This window comes from Neomonachus schauinslandi, chromosome 12 (genome assembly GCF_002201575.2).
Source record: "Neomonachus schauinslandi chromosome 12, ASM220157v2, whole genome shotgun sequence".
NCBI lineage: Eukaryota > Metazoa > Chordata > Mammalia > Carnivora > Phocidae > Neomonachus > Neomonachus schauinslandi.
The window spans coordinates 62,440,431-62,459,402 of NC_058414.1; the positions used below are offsets into that span (position 1 = coordinate 62,440,431).

General features: G+C 34.9%; 1 protein-coding gene across 6 annotated transcripts in view; it reads left to right on the plus strand.

Moving 5' to 3' along the window:
* BBS9 (Bardet-Biedl syndrome 9) overlaps positions 1-18,972 on the plus strand; it is a 475,024-nt gene that overhangs the window by 124,396 nt on the left and 331,656 nt on the right. For all 6 annotated transcript variants that reach the window (XM_044920165.1, XM_044920167.1, XM_044920168.1 and 3 more), the window contains 2 exons: positions 8,009-8,192; positions 8,848-8,977. In XM_044920165.1, coding sequence (XP_044776100.1) covers positions 8,009-8,192; positions 8,848-8,977 — 314 coding nt within the window. The remainder of the gene's footprint in view (positions 1-8,008; positions 8,193-8,847; positions 8,978-18,972) is intronic.

Here is an 18,972-nt window from a genome sequence, read left to right on the forward strand (position 1 = left end):
GCAGGGGGAGTGGGAGAGGCAGAAGCAGGCTTCCCGCAGAGCAGGGAGCCCGATACGGGGCTTGATCCCAGGACCCTGGGATCATGACCTGAGCCGAAGGCAGACGCTTAATGACTGAGCCACCCAGGCACCCCAAGAAAACCAATTTTTTGTATTAGGATATAGAAATTAAGGTAGGAAGGAAGGCTAACTTGAAAAGAGCCAAGAATGAGATGAAAACATATTTTCTTAATAATAGTAAAAATTGAAAGAGCGCAACAAATACAAATAAGACATACTTTTTCACGGAATTTGGAGGCACCATACTGATAATGGTTAAAGTCTGACTTGGAGGTCAGACTTTTTTTTAAGGTTTATTTATTTTCGAGAGAGAGAAAGAGAGAGCACTCGTGAGTAGGGGGCGGGGCAGAGGGAGAAAATCCTCAAGCTGACTCTCTGCCAGCTGCAGAGCCGATGAGGGGCTGGGGCTCGATTTCACAACTCATGACATCATGACGTGAGCTGAAACCAAGAGTCGGATGCTTAAGCAACTAAGCCACCCAGGTGCTCCTTGGAGTCAGATCTTGAGAGCTATACTTACTACTAATTTTGAGCAAGTTTGAGCAAGTTTGTTGACCTTGCTAAATCTCAGTTTTCTCAGTTGCAAAATGGTGATAATACCTATTTTACAATGTTGCCATTAGAAATATATATATATACACATATATATATATTTATTTATTTATAGCACTTAGCAAAATGTCTGGATGATGAAGATGACGTTGATAATGGTAGTCAAATTGTCCTTGACCTCCTCCTCAATAGTGGTTTTCTTCCATTTGTCCCTTATATTCTGCACTCCAGCCACATGGGCTTCTCATTGTTCCAGATTTTCCATGGCTGTTCTTGATTCAAGGCTTCTGCACATATTTTTTATTTAGTCTGGAATACCCTTTACTTATTAATTGTAAATGTTTATTGATACTACTCTGTACCTTACACTGAGGATGTATTCTGAAGACAATTACAGTTGAGTGATTTTCCCATTCTCCTTTAATTAATTAGTCGAGTAAGAAATAGCAGTAAAACTTCCTTTCGTTACACCACAGTCACTTGGCAGGACTCTGATGCCATGGAACATTAAGTCTATTGCAGAGAAACAAAATTTATCCAGGGGAATGCTTTTAATAAGGTAGTTGTGGGAAAGCAGTTAAAAGCTGCCTATGTTACTCAGAGTTACCTCTTAACTATTTGTTGATTTCTAATTTAATTCTTTTGTGGTCAGGGAAATACTTTGTATGACTGAATTCTTTCAGATTTATTGAGATTTGTTTTATGGCCTAGAATATGGTCTATCTTGGTAAATCTTCACTGAGCACCTGAAAAGAATGTCCATTTTTTTTTTAGCTGTTCTTGGGTGTCCTGTAAATGTCAGTTAGATTGGATGATAGCATTGTTCAGATCTTCTATGTCCTTATTAGTTTTTTTTTTTTTTACTAATTTCTGTCATTTATTCAGGGAGGGGTATTGAAATCTGACTGTGGATTGTCTGTTTCTCCTTGAAATTTTGTCAGTTTTTTGCTTCATGTATTTTGAAATCTTTTATTAGGTACATAAACATTTAAGATTGTTATGTCTTATAATGAACATATACCCTTTTCATTATCAAGTAACCCTCTTTATCTTTTTGCTCTGGTAACATTCTTCTTTTGATGAGTGTTACTCTGATATATCTGTTTCCATCTTTTTACTTTTATCCAATTTGTGTCTTTGTAGTGAAAATGCATTTCTTGTAAGCAGCACATAGTTGGGTCTTGCTTTTTTGTTTAGTACGATATGCTCTGCCTTCTAATTTGTTTTTTAGACCATTCACATTTCATGTAATTATTAATATGGATAGGTTTAAATTTGTCATGTGGCCATTTGATTTCTGTTTGTCCCATCTGTTCTTTGTTTCCATTTTCTTGTTTTTCTGCTTTCTTTTAGAGTTATTCAGTATTTTGTATGATCCATTTTATCTTTGTTGGCTTATTAGTCATAACTCTTTGTTTTGTTATTTTAGGAGTTCTTTTAGAGTTTACAGTATTTAACTTACCATGATCTACTCTCAGTGATATACTATTTCACATATAAGGACCATACTTCTGTTTCTTAGCCTTTGTGTTATTGTCATATGCTATATTTTTACATACACTATAAACTCCATATTACGTTGTTACCATTTTTGCTTAAATGGTCAGTATCTTTTAATGTGATTTAAATGATAAGAAAAATATATATTTACCCATATAGTTACCATTTCTGGTACTTTTCATTAATATGTGTAAACTGTATTTCCATCTGGTGTCATTTGTCTTCCTCCTGAAGGACTTGCTATCACATTTCTTTCAGTGCGAGTCCACTGGTGATGAATTCTTTCAGTTTTTCTATGTCTCCAAGATTTTTTTTGCCTTTGTGTTTGAAAATACATTCTTTGGGTATAAAGTTTTAGTTTGACAGATTTTTTTCCCTCCCTGGCATTTTAAGAGGTTGCTCCACTCTCTTCTTGCTCCCATTGTTTCTCATGAGAAATCTGCCTACATTCTTATCTTTGTTCCTCTCTTCATAGTATCTTTTTTCCTCTGGCTGCTGTTCTGATTTTCTCTTACCACTTTTTTTAAGCAATTAGACTATGATATGGCTTTGTGTAGTTTTCTTTATTTTGTGCTTAGAATTTGTTGAGCTTCTTGCATCTGTGAATTTATAGTTTTCATGAAAATTAGAAAATTTTTGACTTTTAATTCTTCAAACTTTTTTTTTTTAATGTTCCATCTTTCTTCTGTCCTCTGGGGACTCCAGTTACACATACATTAGCCTACTTAAAGTTATCTCACAGTTCACAGAATTTATTTTCATTAAAAACATTTTTTTTTCTATTTTGTTTTGCTATGTTTTCAAGATTACTAATCTTTTTTCTGTAATGTCTAATCTGGTGTTAATTCTCATGGTTTTCATCTTTACAAGTTCAATTTGGTTTCTTTTTCTGTTATATCTTCTATGTCTCTACATAACTTTTTGAAGATATAGAATACACTGATAAAATTTGTTTTAATGTCCTTGTTTTCTAACACTTGCATCAGTTTTGAGTCTAGTTTCAGTTGACTTATTTATCTCTTCTTTGCAAATCATATTTTCTTGTTTCTTTACATGTCTGCTGATTTTTTATTAGATGCCAGATATAGTCATTTTACTTTTGGGTGCCAGATATTTTTGTATTCCTATAACTGTTCTTGAGCTTAGGCCTGGGATGTAGTTATGGTACTTGGGCAGCTTGATCCTTTTGGATTGTTAGCTAGGACCAGAGCAGCACTCATCCTGAGGCTGCTTATTCCCCACTCCTGAGATAAGACCCTTCTGAATGCTCTACTCAGCTTCCTTTGAATTATGAGGTGTTCTAATCTGCTGGCAGGCACAGGCTGTATTCCAGGTGGTATGAATGCTGGGCACTGTTACCTCTAATCCTTTTGGGTGGTTTTTTCCCTGGCTTTGGGTCGTTTCCTTACATGAATGTGCTGATAAGTACTCAGATGAATATTTGAGAGGATTCCTTACAGATGTCAAAGTTCTGTCCCTGTGCTGCTCTCTCCCTTTTGGCATGCTGTCTGTGCTCATCTGCTTTGCTTTCTCTGAACTCCCAGTGTTCATTTCCTCAATTCAGGGAGTTTGCTGGGCCTTGCCTTGGTTCCTCCTCCTGGGGCCATGGCCTGAAAACTGTCCCACGGATAGAGCAGTCAAACCACTCACCTCATTTGTTTTGTTCTCAAGGGATTGCTGTCCTTTGTTGTCTGATATTCAGTGCCTTGTAAACTGTTGTTTCATATGTTTTGTCCATGTTGTATTGTTTCAGGTGGGATGGTAAAGTCTTTCCTATTACTCTGTCTTGGCTGGAAGTGGAAGAATTTTAAAATTATTATTCTTAGTAAACTTCTGTGTTTTTTGAGACACATTAATTTAGAATGTAGTATATTTCCCTAAGGGGAGGTCACAGAGAGTGGTACTCAGTGCCTAGTGAATTAAAAGTGTTTACTGGCTGGATCTCAGCCTGCAGCATCAGAAACTTGGTTTGCTTATCCATTCTGAATGAATTGTCAGGGACATACCAGCCCAAGTTATAGACAGTGATCTTTCTTTCTTTGAGATGGAGAGAAGGGGGGAGGGGCAAAGGAGAGGGAGAGAGAGAATCTTAAGTAGGCTCCAGTCCCAGCATGGAGCCTGATGTAAGGCTCCATCTCATGACTCTGAGATCATGACCTGGGCCGAAATCAGAAGTCGGAAACTTAACCGACTGAGCCACCCAGGCGCCCTAACGGTGATATTTAATGCTAGAATGATGGCCTATTAAAATGTAAGGAGAAATGTGACTCATGGGACTGACATTTATGTTTTGTGTACCATGGAATCTTTTCATATAAGTCAGCTACACTTGAACTTAATGGTAATTGAATAATTTCTTTCTTTTTTTTTTTTTTTTAAGATTTTATTTATTTATTTGACAGAGAGAGACACAGCGAGAGAGGGAACACAAGCAGGGGGAATGGGAGAGGGAGAAGCAGGCTTCCCGCGGAGCAGGGAGCCCGATGCGGGGCTCGATCCCAGGACTCTGGGATCATGACCTGAGCCGAAGGCAGACGCTTAACGACTGAGCCACCCAGGCGCCCCAATTGAATAATTTCTTAGTGTTGAATCCTGATTCAGATTAAGATAATCGATCATTCACCTATATTCACTATGCTGTCTTCCTCCTTCAGGTTGTTTTTATATACACACCAATAATATTTGTTCTTCTGTCCAGCCGCATTTGGATTTCATACCTTCTTCAGATATTTTAATACCTGAAGTAGATAAATATCTAAGTCATATCTTGATGGTCAGAAATTTGTATCTTTAGTGTGAGTTTTCATATCTCTTCTTTGATCCATTATTTGTTGATTAGAGCCTAACTTTGAGGGCAGTCTTATTTCCTCTTTGTCCCGATGCTTTTGTGGAGCCATCTCACTGTCATTGCTGTCTGAATACAGTATATGTCTGTATATGTCAGCCCATGTCTTTCCTCTTTTCTGTTTTTTTTTTTTTTAATTTAAAAATATTGATTGGGGGCGGAATTTTGAGAAGCATGTTCATTACATTCATTCCTTCCTTGTTTTATTTTTTTATTTTTATTTTTATTTTTTCTTCTTTTTTTTTTTCCTTCCTTCCTTGTTTTAAGAAGCATTTCTTAAACACTGACCATGTTCCAGAGATACGGAGTTACCCTCGAGTAGCTCTTGAGGCATAGAGGATCCTGTCTGTATTCCTGGGACAGCTTGATGACTGCTCTGTATATACATATTGATACATTTTTAAATTGTCTTTATATTAAAATATTATAGTTACAACAATATTGGTTAGGTTTTAGTGATTATTAAATTTGATTTGCAAAGTAAACACAATATGGAAATTTCTCTTAGGGAAATTCTTCAGTGAAGCAGATGACTTCTTTATGTGTATATATGTATTTTTTGAACAAGTCATGATCCTTCCTTTTCTGTCTTAAGATCTTTGTATAGGTGGTTCACTTTGCATAGGGCATTCTCTCAACCAATTCGCTACCTGCCTTTTTTCCCCCGCTCCAGGTTTATGGAGGTATAATTGACAAATAAAAATTGTATAAACTTATGGTAAACTACATCTATTGATATATAAATACATTGTGCAATGATTACCATAATTAAGCTGATTAACAAATCTATCACCTCACATAGTTACCTTTTTTTATGTTAACATTTAAGATCTATCTTAACAAATTTCAAGTATATGTACTATACAGTACAGTATTATAACTATAGTCACCAGACTGTACATCAAGTCTGCAGAATTTATTAATTCTGTGTAACTGAAACTTCTTACCCATTGGCCAGCATCTTCTCATTTCCATCTTCCCCCAGACCCTGGCAACCACCATCCCACTCTCTGCTTATATATGTTTACCTTTTTTAGATCCCACATATAAGTGAGATCATGCAGTGTTTGTTTTTCTGTGCCTGGCTTATTTCACTTAGTTAGCATAATGCCCTCCACGTTCATCCATGTTGTCACAAATGGCAGGATTTCCTTCTTTTTAAAGGCTGAATAATATTCCATTATATTATACACATTATATAGTATATATATTCTATATAATATCTCATTTTTCTTTATTCATTTATCCATCAATGGACATTTCGGTTGATTCCATATCTTGGCTATTGCAAATAATGCTGCAGTGAACATGGGAATGTAGATATCTCTTTGATATCCTGTTTTCACCTCCTTTGAATATATGCCCAGAAGTATGATTGCTGGATCATATGGTCATTCTATTTTTTCATTTTTTGAGAAACCTCCCTACCATTTTCCACAGTAGCCGTACCAGTTTGCCTTCCCACCAACAGTGCATGAGGAGTCCGTTTTCGCTATATCCTTGCCAACACTTATCTCTTGTCTTTTTAATAATAGCCATTCTGGGGCGCCTGGGTGGCTCAGTTGGTTAAGCAACTGCCTTCGGCTCAGGTCATGATCCTGGAGTCCCGGGATCGAGTCCCGCATCGGGCTCTCTGCTCAGCAAGGGGTCTGCTTCTCCCTCTAACCCTCTTCCCTCTCGTGCTCTCTGTCTCTCTTCTCTCTCTCTCAAATAAATAAATAAAATCTTTAAAAAAAAATAATAGCCATTCTAACAGGTGTGAGGTGATATGTCATTGTGGTTTTGATTTGCATTTCCCTGATGATTTAGCGATGTTGAGCATTTTTTCATATACCCGTTGGCCATTTGTATATCTTTTGAGAAGTATCTGTTCAATTCTTTTGCTTATTTTTAAGTCAGGCAATTTTCTTGCTGTTGAGTTGTCTAGCTCCTTATGTATGTTTAGTATTAACCCCTTATTGGGTAGATGGTTTGCAAGTATTTTCTCCCATCCCTAGATTGTCTCTTTACTCTGTTAATTGTTTCCTTTGCTGTGCAGGAACTTCTTAGTTTGATGCAACCCCTTTTGTCTATTTTTACTGTTGTTGCCTCTGCTTTTGAGGTCATATCTGAAAAATCATTGCCCAAACCAATGACAAAAAGCTTTTCCTTATTTTTTTTCTAATAGTTTTACAGATTCAGGTCTTTTGTTTAAGTCTTTAACCAATTCTGAGTTGACTTTTGGATATGGTATGAGATAGGGGTCCAATTTCACTCCTCTGCATGTGGATATTAAGTTTTCCCATCACCATTTGTTAAAGAGACTGTCTTTATTGTATGTTCTTGATACCTTTGTTGAGGATCAATTGACTGTAAATGCATTTATTTCTCGGCTCTTTTCTATTCCATTGGTCTAGGTTGCTTTTTTTTGTTTGTTTTTGTTTTTTAATGCCAGCAGTGTGCTGTTTTGCTACGTATAGCTTTATAGTGTACTTAAAATCATGTAATTTGATGCTTCCAGCTTTGTTCTTTTTGCTCGATTGGTTTGGCTATTTGGAGTCTTTTGTGGTTCTGTATGAATTTTAGGATTTTTGTTATATTTCTGTGAAAAATGCCATTGGAACTTTGATAGGAATTTGAATCTGTAGATCACTTTGGGTGAATGGTCATTTTAATAATAGTAATTCTTCTAATTGATGTACCAGGCATATCTTTCCATTTATTAGTGTTTTTCAGTTTCTTTATCAACATTTTATAGTTTTATTGTACAGGTCTTATACCTCCTTGGTTAAATTTATATGAGTATTCTTTTTTCCTGCCCCATTTCCCAAATTTATGAGTAATTTTGAACCACTGAAGAGCTTATATCATCTGGTAAAAGATGGCACAAAATCTACTAGAGTGTATAAAATATCAGAAATACGGTCATTGCAAAAAAAAAAAAAAGTGAATGAAGACAGCCAATCTTTATGTCTGCTTTGTTGTAAAACAGTTTTTTAATTGTATTGATATGAAAGTCACTGAAATGCTTTGTTTTTAGCAACTAAATTGATTTTAGGTTTTCCTTTGTAGGTGGATTGGACTCTAAATATTGGAGAGCAAGCACTTGATATATGTATTGTCTCTTTCAATCAGTCAGCATCTTCTGTTTTTGTTCTTGGTGAAAGAAACTTTTTTTGCCTTAAGGATAATGGACAGATTCGATTCATGAAGAAACTTGATTGTAGCCCAAGTTGTTTTCTCCCGTATTGCTCAGGTGTGTAGAAGGATTTTTCTTTTATCTTTTCCATATGTCAAGGCTATGTTATATACATCAGGAAAAGCCAAATTCACACGCATATATTTTAAACATCTAAGAAAATAGTTTTATATAGAACATGTAATGGAAATTTTAACTTTTAAAGTTTGAATACACATTTGATATAAAGCACACAGTTGGTTTTGTCAGTCATTTTACTTTGCATAGAATGTCTTGGAGAATTGGCCTCAGGTATACATTTATGCTTTCCCAAAAGTGGCAGTTCAAGATGTTTGCAAAAGAACACCAGATTCTTTTATAAGCAGAAAGGAGCATAGTAATGCCTAATGGAATGACTTATCTGTAGCCCGTGCCCAGTAAAAACCATTAGCTCATTGTGTTAAATATTAATGAAATTCATGCTTTCTTGATAAAATGCAAAAATGTTGGCTGCTATCTACTTATAGTTCCCAAGTCTGTAAAATTATTTTTTTAATTTTTGATATTGGTGCTTGAAGTTGAAAAATACTATTTTATTACTTAAAATAAATACCTTATTTATGCTTTTCCATCAAGACGTTAGAATTAGTTTGTATCATAAATCCCTTAAAAGTGATATACTATTGCAAATAACTGTTTTCTTATTATCCTCTTTTCTATATTCAACATACAGTTTCTGAAGGAACAACAAATACTTTGATTGGAAACCATAATAACATGTTGCATATTTATCAGGATGTGACACTGAAGTGGGCTACTCAGCTTCCCCATATTCCTGTAGCAGTAAGAGTGGGCTGTTTACAGTAAGTGATTTAACTTTTTTTTAGGATCTTAGTCTAGGAATTCTGTAGAAGTTTTATGAAACAATAGCAAGTGATTTTACTAGGAATGACAGGTGACATTGTAGTCTGAATGTCAACAATGGAAATAATTTGAAATATAACTTTTATTGGAAAAGGATTTAAAAAGGCCTTACTTAGGCTTCATCAATCATTTTTATTTTATTTTAATTCCCAGATAGTTAAGATAAAGTGTTATATTAGTTTCAGGTGAACAATATATTGATTCAACAATTCCATACATCACCCAGTGCTCATCAGGACAAGTGCACTCCTTAATCCCCTCAATCATTTTTATTTAGTATCTCTAGTGAGATATCTTTTGTAAATTAAAGATTTAAAGAAAATGGCTTACCTGGTAGATTATTTTTTTTAAAATAGGAAAGGATTTCTTCAAGCATTTGATGGGTTCCATTTAGAGATCAGTTACTATTAGACTGAGACTATTACACATCAAAACTTGTTTCAGACCTTATTATGTCAAGTGGTGCAGAATTGCTAATGATTATGTATTTAAGACAGTTCAGATTTTAAATAGGACCAATTTGCTTTTAAAATGAAAGATAAAATCCATACCTTAAATTTACAAAATTTATCAAAAATAAGAGAAATGAGACATAACTGTAATTTTTCTAGGTTGTCAGTATAGAAGGCAAGATCCTGACTAACCTTTAGCATCTCAGATTATGTTTAGGAATTGAAAATCCCAGTAAATATGTAGAAACACAACTTTCTTTTTTTTAAAAAGAATTTATTTTTAAATAATCGCTACACTCAATGTGGGGCTTGAACTCACAGCCCTGAGACCAAGAGTCGCACGCTCCATTGACTGAGCTAGCCAGATCCCCCTAGAAACTCAACTTTCTCTAAAGCTTTATAGATTCCCTAGATCTAGTCATTTCTGCTTATTTAGATAATTTTATTGAAATTTAAAAACCAAATGTAGAATTCTTCAGTGGCACCTGTAGTATCTGATCAGTATGACTAATTCTCCCAAATTAAGAGATTGGATGTGTAATATTGTTGAAGCTCAATGAAGGGTATTCATATTTGCATTAATGGTTAATCTGAAGCCTGAATATTGGAAAAATGGAAACACCATTTTGAAAACATTGACTATTTTAAAAAGAAGTTTTCTCATGTTTTATGAGAAAATACCATCATATAATTGCTATGCACCTAACATAAATTATAGTTATTTTGTATCTGAAGAAAAATATAAAATTTTAAGATTGGCTTTTACAACATCTACCAGATAGTCTTTTAAGTTCAGCCAAACACTTAGATTCACCAGACATTTTAAATCAGATTTACTTAGAAGGATTTAGAACAGGAAAAACATCTTGCCAGCAGGGCAATGTCAAGTGTTTCTCTTCTGGGAGAGTAATTCTTGCAGTAGTCCATATATCCATCCAAGAGCTCTTCTCTTTGGCCTCCCAAGTGACAACTCAGGTGTAAGAAGACAGATCCACACTGATGGGTATGTGGCTCATCTTGGCTTATAGGTTTAAATACTAAAAGCTCATTGTGGTTTTTGTGTGTATGTGGGGCAGAGGAGAGTGATGGATAGAAAGATCTTATTGAGACCATTTAGTTGAAATGCTTATTTTACACATATATTATTTACACATTTCAAGAGTCAACTGTACTCAGAGAAGCTCAAAGATACAGTTTCTGAGCAGATATTTATGGTTAATTTATGGTTTCAGTTCAGATGCATCTTATGAGTTAAGGGTCCAGAAATAACTGAAATTGTTAGGAGTAAAAAACCACATTTCCATGTAGTGTGAATCAAGATGCTTATATTCAGAAGTAGTCTGTCACCTCTGAACTTAGGTATTTGTAAGTCAAACTTCTATTTCTTCTCATAGCTTTTTCAACATCATAATTATAAACAATTAAATGTAAATATTGCCATTAATGATTTCCACAGTTTATTAATATATAACAACATCTTTTAATTATTCATTGGAAATTTTTATTTTTATGTACTTTAGCATATGTAAGTATAGAGTTAGACTGAAAGAATTTCATTGTAATTTGTATTAGAATTTTAAAAGTGATTATTATTGACTTAGCTATAGTGTATTTATGTTTAGAAGTTATCATTTGAAATTAGAAGCAGTGAAAAAATTTTGCTTCTGCTTTTTATTACCTTTAGAGTTAAACTTTTTTGGTTGAACTTCCTTGGCTGAATGTGTTTATTTGTAGAGGAAATTGCTGCTATTTTAATATGTTTCTTTTCAGTGAATAAGAAATACTGGATTTGGATCAAGTTGATGCAATTATACTTAATAACAGCATTTTGCTCAGAAACTAAGATGCTTTATTTCCTCCCACTCCCATTTACTTGGCAGTCCAAGTCCTTTACCTTGTTTATTATAAACCAATTCTAAATCTGTCTGTGTTTCCTTCTTTCTTTTCAGGGTAAACGGCATTCTTGATTAGAGAGATTTTTTTTTTTTTAGTTTAATTATTTTAATTTTTTGTGTTAAACTATGGGAATGTGATATAAGTGTATAGTTTGTAGTTTAAAGAATAAGAAGAGCACGAATGTGATAATATTCTTTAAAATCTCAGCTATTATTGTTTTCCTCTAATTGCACGAAGTAGCTGTGGAAGCCTGGCCAGTGTCTTAGCTCTGCTGTGGTCAGTTTCCCAAACGGCAAATAAAGATCATCATTTATCCGTGATGTTATTCTCTCTAGAGATATGAAATATACCTCAAAGTGGAAGTCTATTTGAATGGATGTTCAAAGTGATGAGAACCTTTCCATACTTCAGCTGGCAACCACAGCCATTGTGCTTTAAAATCTTAACTGCAGGTCGTTTTTTAGGATAAACAATTTGGTCTGGTACTTCAGTGTTTTTCTTCCTAGGCTATATCTACTATAGTAACTTACTATAACCATCAGTATTTAACCATTTCATTCTTTAACATTCTTCGATGTAGTGTTCTTGACCAGAATGTTTACCTCATTTCTTCTTTGGATTTTCCAATTTCTTTTATCTTCTAGTCCTAACTCAAGTCACATAAATAAGTCTTCCCTCTCTCCTCTGGTCTCCTCTTTCTCTGAATTTCTATATTTATCTTCTGTTGGTGACTGCTGTTTGATTTTCCTAACTCCTCAACTCAATCATACTCTCCTTTAATGTTAGGGACCTTTCTACTTTTGCATATTACACTGAATAATCAGCCAGAAAGCTGAATATATGGTATATGCTTGGTAAATATGTAAAAATAATTGTGATCTGTGCATGTCAGGGGGAGGAATGGTGAAAAGATCTTCTAAGAGCTTTCAGTTGAAATACCTTTTTAAAAGTATGGAACAATTGAGAGTCATAGATGGAAGGCTATTATTTCTTTGAAGACGAACTTATTAGAATTTTCAAATTTTAGAGTGATTTTTTTTTTAAGTTTAACTTTTGCTGTTAATTTGTCATTTCTTTTTTTGTGTGCTTTTAGAAAGGGAACATGGACCTAAATATACACTTTTTCCTATGCTGTATTTTTAAGGATTTCCTTTGTGGCTTAATGGTACACATAAAATTTGTAAATATTCCTGGAATTAAGGTAGAGCATAAATTATGATTTTAGAATTTCTGCATTCTTTTTGGTATATTCCCCTATTAATCTGTTGTAGCTCAGGAGTGGAATGTTAGTCTTTAATTAGTGTATTTTTTCTGTCATTTTTTTGTTGAATAGCTAAGCATTTTGGTTTATATAGTCTAGTTCTGTATATTCAGCTTATGTCTATGATATTTTACTTTTTTGGTGAGTTTACAAAATTTATCAATATAAAATTACCCTTTTTTGTCTTCTCATTTAATGTTTCTTTGTTTGCTTTTGTTTTGTTTTATTTGCTTTGAATTCAGTTTGCTGTTGTCTCTACTTTTTTTAATCTGTAATTTTATTTTGTTTTTTTTTTTTTAAAGATTTTATTTATTTATTTGACAGAGGGAGAGAGCACAAGCAGGCAAAGAGGCAGGCAGAGGGAGAGGGAGAAACAGGCTTTCTGCTGAGCCGGGAGCCCGATGTGGGACTTGATCCCAGGACCCTGGGATCGAACCCCGCATCGGGCTCCCTGCTCTGTGGGGAGCCTGCTTCTCCCTCTCCTCCCCACTTGTGCTCTCTCTCTCACTATCTCTGTCTCTCTCTCTCAAATAAATAAAATCTAAAAAAAAAAACAACAAAAAAAAGACTGAGCCACTCAGGCACCCTGTAATTTTATTTTGGATGCATCGCTTGTAAACAGAAAATTTGATTGGATTTTTAAACCCATTTTGAAGATCATTTCCCTTTAATCTACCCATTTACAATTGTTATAATCTATATATTTGGTCATTTTTCATCTGTATGATACTCTGTACTTTTAATAGTATTTGCTTTGCTTTCTATCTCTTTGTGAGTGGGGATTCTCTGTCCTTGGATCTTCCATGTATCGGATGGTACGTACACATACCTATCTCTTTTCTTTATTTCTATTAGTATTTACTTTTCAGTTTTACCATAATCCAAAAATGAAATGAATCTTTCTCCCCGTGATAGGCAAAGGGTTTAATACACTGTTTCTTTCTCCCTTCCTGTTTTCCCACTCCCTGTACCACCTCCACACACAGGCATGGGTGTACACATGAGCTTGTTCTCACACATATCACCCCCCACACCCACACAGCCTTTGTTGCCATTTGTTCTTTGCTACGGTAACATAAGCTATTAACTATAAATTATTATTAAACTATACTAGTCCTTTTTTTGAGAATGTTTTAAAATTTGTGTTCACTTTTTATCTAGTTATTTTTTTTATTTTTCTATATCTATTAAATGTGAATCTTTTTATATCACAAATTATAATTTTTTAACTTATTAATTTCACTTCCTCTCTTAATAGGCTAATTTAATGTTCCCAGGAATGGTATAGGGTGTTAATATTTTATGGTAAAAATGTATTGTTACATTTTCCCCTCAAACTTTATTGATGTTGCTCCTTTATTTTTTTAAAAATAACTTTTGTGGAAAATTATAATCTTGTGATTTCTATAAAAAGTGTAGAGCTACGCTATTTAAAACTCAAGCAGTATTTAAAAGTGCAAGTAAGAAAACAAAACACAAAAACTAACTGCCACCAGTTATCTCAGTCTTACCATCCAGGTTTAACGTTTGTTAGCACCTGTTAAACATGAAACTGATATTTTTGTCTACAGAGATGCAAATTTAGGCATAGAATAAAACTTCCAAAGCAGAAAAATATGTTTTTAGTTTTTATTTTATTTGATTATTACTTTTTTAGTAAGCTCTATGCCCATTGTGGGACTTGATCAAGAGGTGTGTGCTCTATCGATCGAGCCAGACAGGCGACCCCAGAATAATATGCTTTTGAAATATACATTTATTTTATTATATTCTAACAGACAAATGGAATAGATGAAATGGAAGGAATAAATGAATTTTATGTAAATGTTTATTCACAGCAATTTATTTTAGTTTCTAAAAGACCCTTCTAAACAAGAATAGAAAAGAGGTTAAAGGTTGTTATTTTCAATTTTTCTTGTTTTAAGCAATAAGTTTATGTTGGTAATTTGTTACAACAGATATTTCCAGTTTTTTAAAGCTGCATTTCAGTGTTTGGCAGTGTCTGTTGAGTCTCTGTTATTAAAGATAAGGAAAGCAGCATACTTACACTTTCTTCTTCCTCTCTTTTTGTCAAATTATTATTGTTGGTATCTTATTATCCATTTTGTCAAAGTTTAAAATATTTTCATGCATCTTAGTAATCACAGTTTTCACAGTCCTTTCATCCTATCCATATCTAAATGGACTCAAAGCTTACCGCCAGTTTGTTTTATTGTTCCTGAATTGTCTTGATTCACTTCTTGGTTAGTTGAATTTAATCCTCCAATAGTTTTGAGGAAAGCCTCTAAGTCTTCTTGCATTCTTGAGAGTTGTTTATTGCTGTTATACTTGAAGGTTTTCTTAGCTTCCCTCAGAATTTTGGACATTCCATTTGGTGTTGACAGTTGCTGTGGAAAGGTCTGAGGCTGACTTAAATTTATTTGTAAAACTTCTTATTGAATGAATTACTTTTTTTTGCCTGTCTCATATCTAACTTAGTTTTTAAATCCTTAAAGAACTATAAAATTAACTAGCATTATTGACAGTTGATTAATTCTGCATCAGTTTGTTCTGGGACAAGGTGAGAACTGATAGATTCAAGTTTTTATTCATTTCAGGAAAATATTCTTCCGTTATAGCTTTGAGTATTGGTTCTGCTTTACTAGTTTAGATTTCTTTGTTTTTTTATTTAAATTCAGTTAGTCAACTTATAGTATATCATTAGTTTCAGATGTAGTGTTCAATAATTCATCAGTTGCATTTAACACCCAGTAGTTTAGTTTTCTTAATATCATTGTGTTTTTTTTTTGAAGATTTTATTTATTTATTTGTTTGAGAGAGAGAGCGAGAGAGAGCGCGCAAGCACGAGCAGGGGGAAGGGCAGAGGTAGAAGCAGACTTCCCCCTGAGGAGGGAGCCCTGTGCAGGGCTCCATCCCAGGATCATGACCTGAGCCAAAGTCAGACAACCGACTGAGCGACCCCCATACGCCCCCTTAATATCATTGTTATAAATGTTAGCCTTACATCATCTTCCAAATCTAGCATCTATTCATTAATTATTTGTATATATTTTTTCTTTCCATTTTGATTGGTGTGATTTTTTCCATGTCTCTCTATCATGTTCTTGAGTTTGTTTTTATTTTATCTTGTTATTGCTTTTTTAAAAATTTTTATTTATTTATTTGGCAGATAGAGACATAGTGAGAGAGGGAATACAAGCAGGGGGAGTGAAAGAGGGAGAAGAAGCAGGCTTCCCACTGAGCAGGGAGCCCGATGTGGGGCTCGATGTGGGGCTCAATCCCAGGACCCTGGGATCAGGACCTGAGCCGAAGGCAGACGCTTAATGACTGAGCCACCCAGGCACCTCTCTTGTTATTGCTTTTGCTGTGGCTTTCATCCCTATAGCTTTTGTTTAAGCTTTTTCTTTTTTTAAAAGATTTTATTTATTAGAGAGACAGAGAGAAAGAGCACAAGTTGGGGGAGGGGCAGAGGCAGAGGGAGAAGCAGACTTCCTCCTGAGCAGGGAACCCAACCTGGGGCTTGATCCCAGGACACAGGGATCCTGACCTGAGCCGAAGGCAGGCGCCTGACCCACTGAGCCACCCAGGTGCCCCTTGCTTGAGCTTTTTAAATAAATTATGTTGATAATTCATTGATAACAGTGGTAACTATTTGTCTGATTTCTCCTTTTGTTTCCTCAGGAAGTTCTTGCTGTGGACATTTTCTGCCTTTTGCTTAGGTTCCTGTTTCCTTCATGTCTTTCTTTCACCTCTTTTACTTTATTTGCAATTTCTACACATAGGTCCTCTGTTAATTGCTCTGCAGTTATTACTTATTTTATTTTATTTTTTATTTTGTTATGTTAATCCCCATACATTACATCATTAGTTTTTGATGTAGTGTTCCATGATTCATTGTTTGCATATAACACCCAGTGCTCCATGCAGAACGTGCCCTCTTTAATACCCATCACCAGGCTAAACCATCCCCCCACCCCCTCCCCTCTAGAACCCTCAGTTTGTTTCTCAGAGTCCATAGTCTCTCATGGTTCGTCTTCCCCTCTGATTTCTCCCCCTTCATTTTATTATTCATTTTAAAAATGGTGATAGAAATTTGTTGAAGAATCATGTGGGAAGTGAAGGGAGAGACTAATGAGCTCAGACCACCTGAGTCTTTTCACCTTCTCACTGTGTTTATTTTTTCCTTTGCCCTGGGGACCCATTTTCCTCAGTTTTCAGTGTTTAAGAGGCTGGTCAGTTTAACAGGAGTCCCCTTTGGTCCCCAGTCACAGGCCCTTGGTGCTAAGAATTAGTGGCTTCTGCTTGTTTTCTTATCTTCATTGGTTAGGAAGCTAACTGATTGATAAATGCATCTTTTATTTCCACTGTGGTTTTCTGATGTTCCATGTCCCGCATCCCACCTATGCCTTTGGATCCTTTTATGCTAGCCTGGACCTGACCCTCTATTCTGCCTGAGGCCTGAGGAGCATGTGCCAGCTCTTGGCATCCTATTTTATTGTGGGCCACAATTTAAAATGTTTGGCGCAACAGATGTGTCTCAAAATTTGTTAATTGTGATTGTAGTTATTCCCTTGTTCAACTTTCCCTTTTTTGGGGGGGTGGTGGTTGTTATTGTCATACTTTCTGCTGTTTTTGGTGAGTTTCGAGGACTTTTGCTGTGCCATTTTTGATTAGAAGTTATTTCTTTATCAGTTAATGTTTATTGTTGTTGGCGAGAGAATTATGGCCAACTTGATTTTTGTTCTGTTATGAGTAACTAGTTCTTTATGTCTGATTGCTTATAGAATGTTTTTCATTTTTTCTGTAAATGTCACATTTGCTGCCATATATTTGTCTAATGTTTTCCTTGATTTAGTTGGGAATATAGTGAATGTAATCTGTTTAAACCATTTGTTTGGCAGCTAAAGAAGGCTTCCTTATGTTTCATCTTTGATTATTCTTTCAGATCTGTTTGATGTTTTCATTCTTCAGGAAAGCTAATACCTTTTGGTTGGCTGTTTATTTTCTGTTCCTTATATATGCCATCTTCTTCCTCATGATTTTCACTCTGTGTCATTTTTTTTTTCCTGTTTTTTGGGAGAGTGTCTGAATTTTGTGTTCTTAATCATTGGTTTGAGCTTTTACGGCATTGGTTTTGCTCTTTTTAGTGTGTACCATTGGAGAGTTTTTTAGTTTACTGAGGCAATATCTTTCTCCTTCTCGTGCCTCACACCTTCTGCACCTTTGGTATGAGTACCTGGTGTAGTACATGGCAAGCTACAGTTCCCATAATGCACTTTTACCAGGTATGTCTTATTTTGAAACATGTTTATGGGACTCTATCTCTGAGCATGTAATGTGCTGCTACTGATATCTGTCCTTTACATGGCCAGTTGTTTTATAGAATTTGTTACCCCTGTATGGATTTAGGTGGGTAGTGTAGAGGGGGTAAGGGCAGTGGAATAGTTGAGAAAGGTTCAGATGAGCAAGGTTAAAATATATTGCTTCCATCATAGGTCAGAATTGAGTAATAAAAGATATCTGCATAGTTTTATTGTTTCTGTAGAACCTGGGTTTCTCAATCAGATTGAGTCAGGGATTAGGATTAGGGAAGAAGAGTGAAACATCTTCCTATCTTTGTTCAGGTGGTCTTTATGAAGTGAAGCTGGGGTGTGGCATGAGCTAAAACTATATTTTTGGCTTCATCTACCTGGTAACTAGTCTAAATTTCTTTTAGATTCTGGATTTACAATTTATGGGGTTGTTTTCCTCTCTCTTGCTCCCTTTCTCACCTTTTCTAATGATGTTTATGTCTGTGTCTTTGTTTCATTTCAGTTCCCGCATTGTGATTTTGGATAGGTATTAGAGAGATTGCGTTGAAGGCTGTTGCCATATTGAATTGAATATTTCTGAAGAGCCTTAGGATCATATTTTTAAGTTGCAGAGAAAAATCTGTTTGGGAATTGGATTGGAATAGTACTGAATTTAGGGACTCTTTTGGAGAAATTGGCTTTTTTCCAGTTCTAAGTACCTTTTAATTTCCAAAAATAATTCAGTTCAACGAGAGATTGAACAGTGTAGTGTTTTGTTGTTTTGGAAAAAAAAATTTAAAATAAAATGTCAGCCTTTTTAGAAAGATACGATCCTTGAATAGTGGCTGAGCTCTTGATTTTATACAGAAAATATTACTGTCTTCAGTAATTAGATACCCCACTATCCTCCTTCCCAGTTAATACTTGGTCTTACTTCGTGCAATGCTCATTATAGCTGAATTCTAGTTCAGTGAAAGAATTTATATACTTTCATGAAATTTGACATAGTGGGTTTTGACATTAATATGATTATT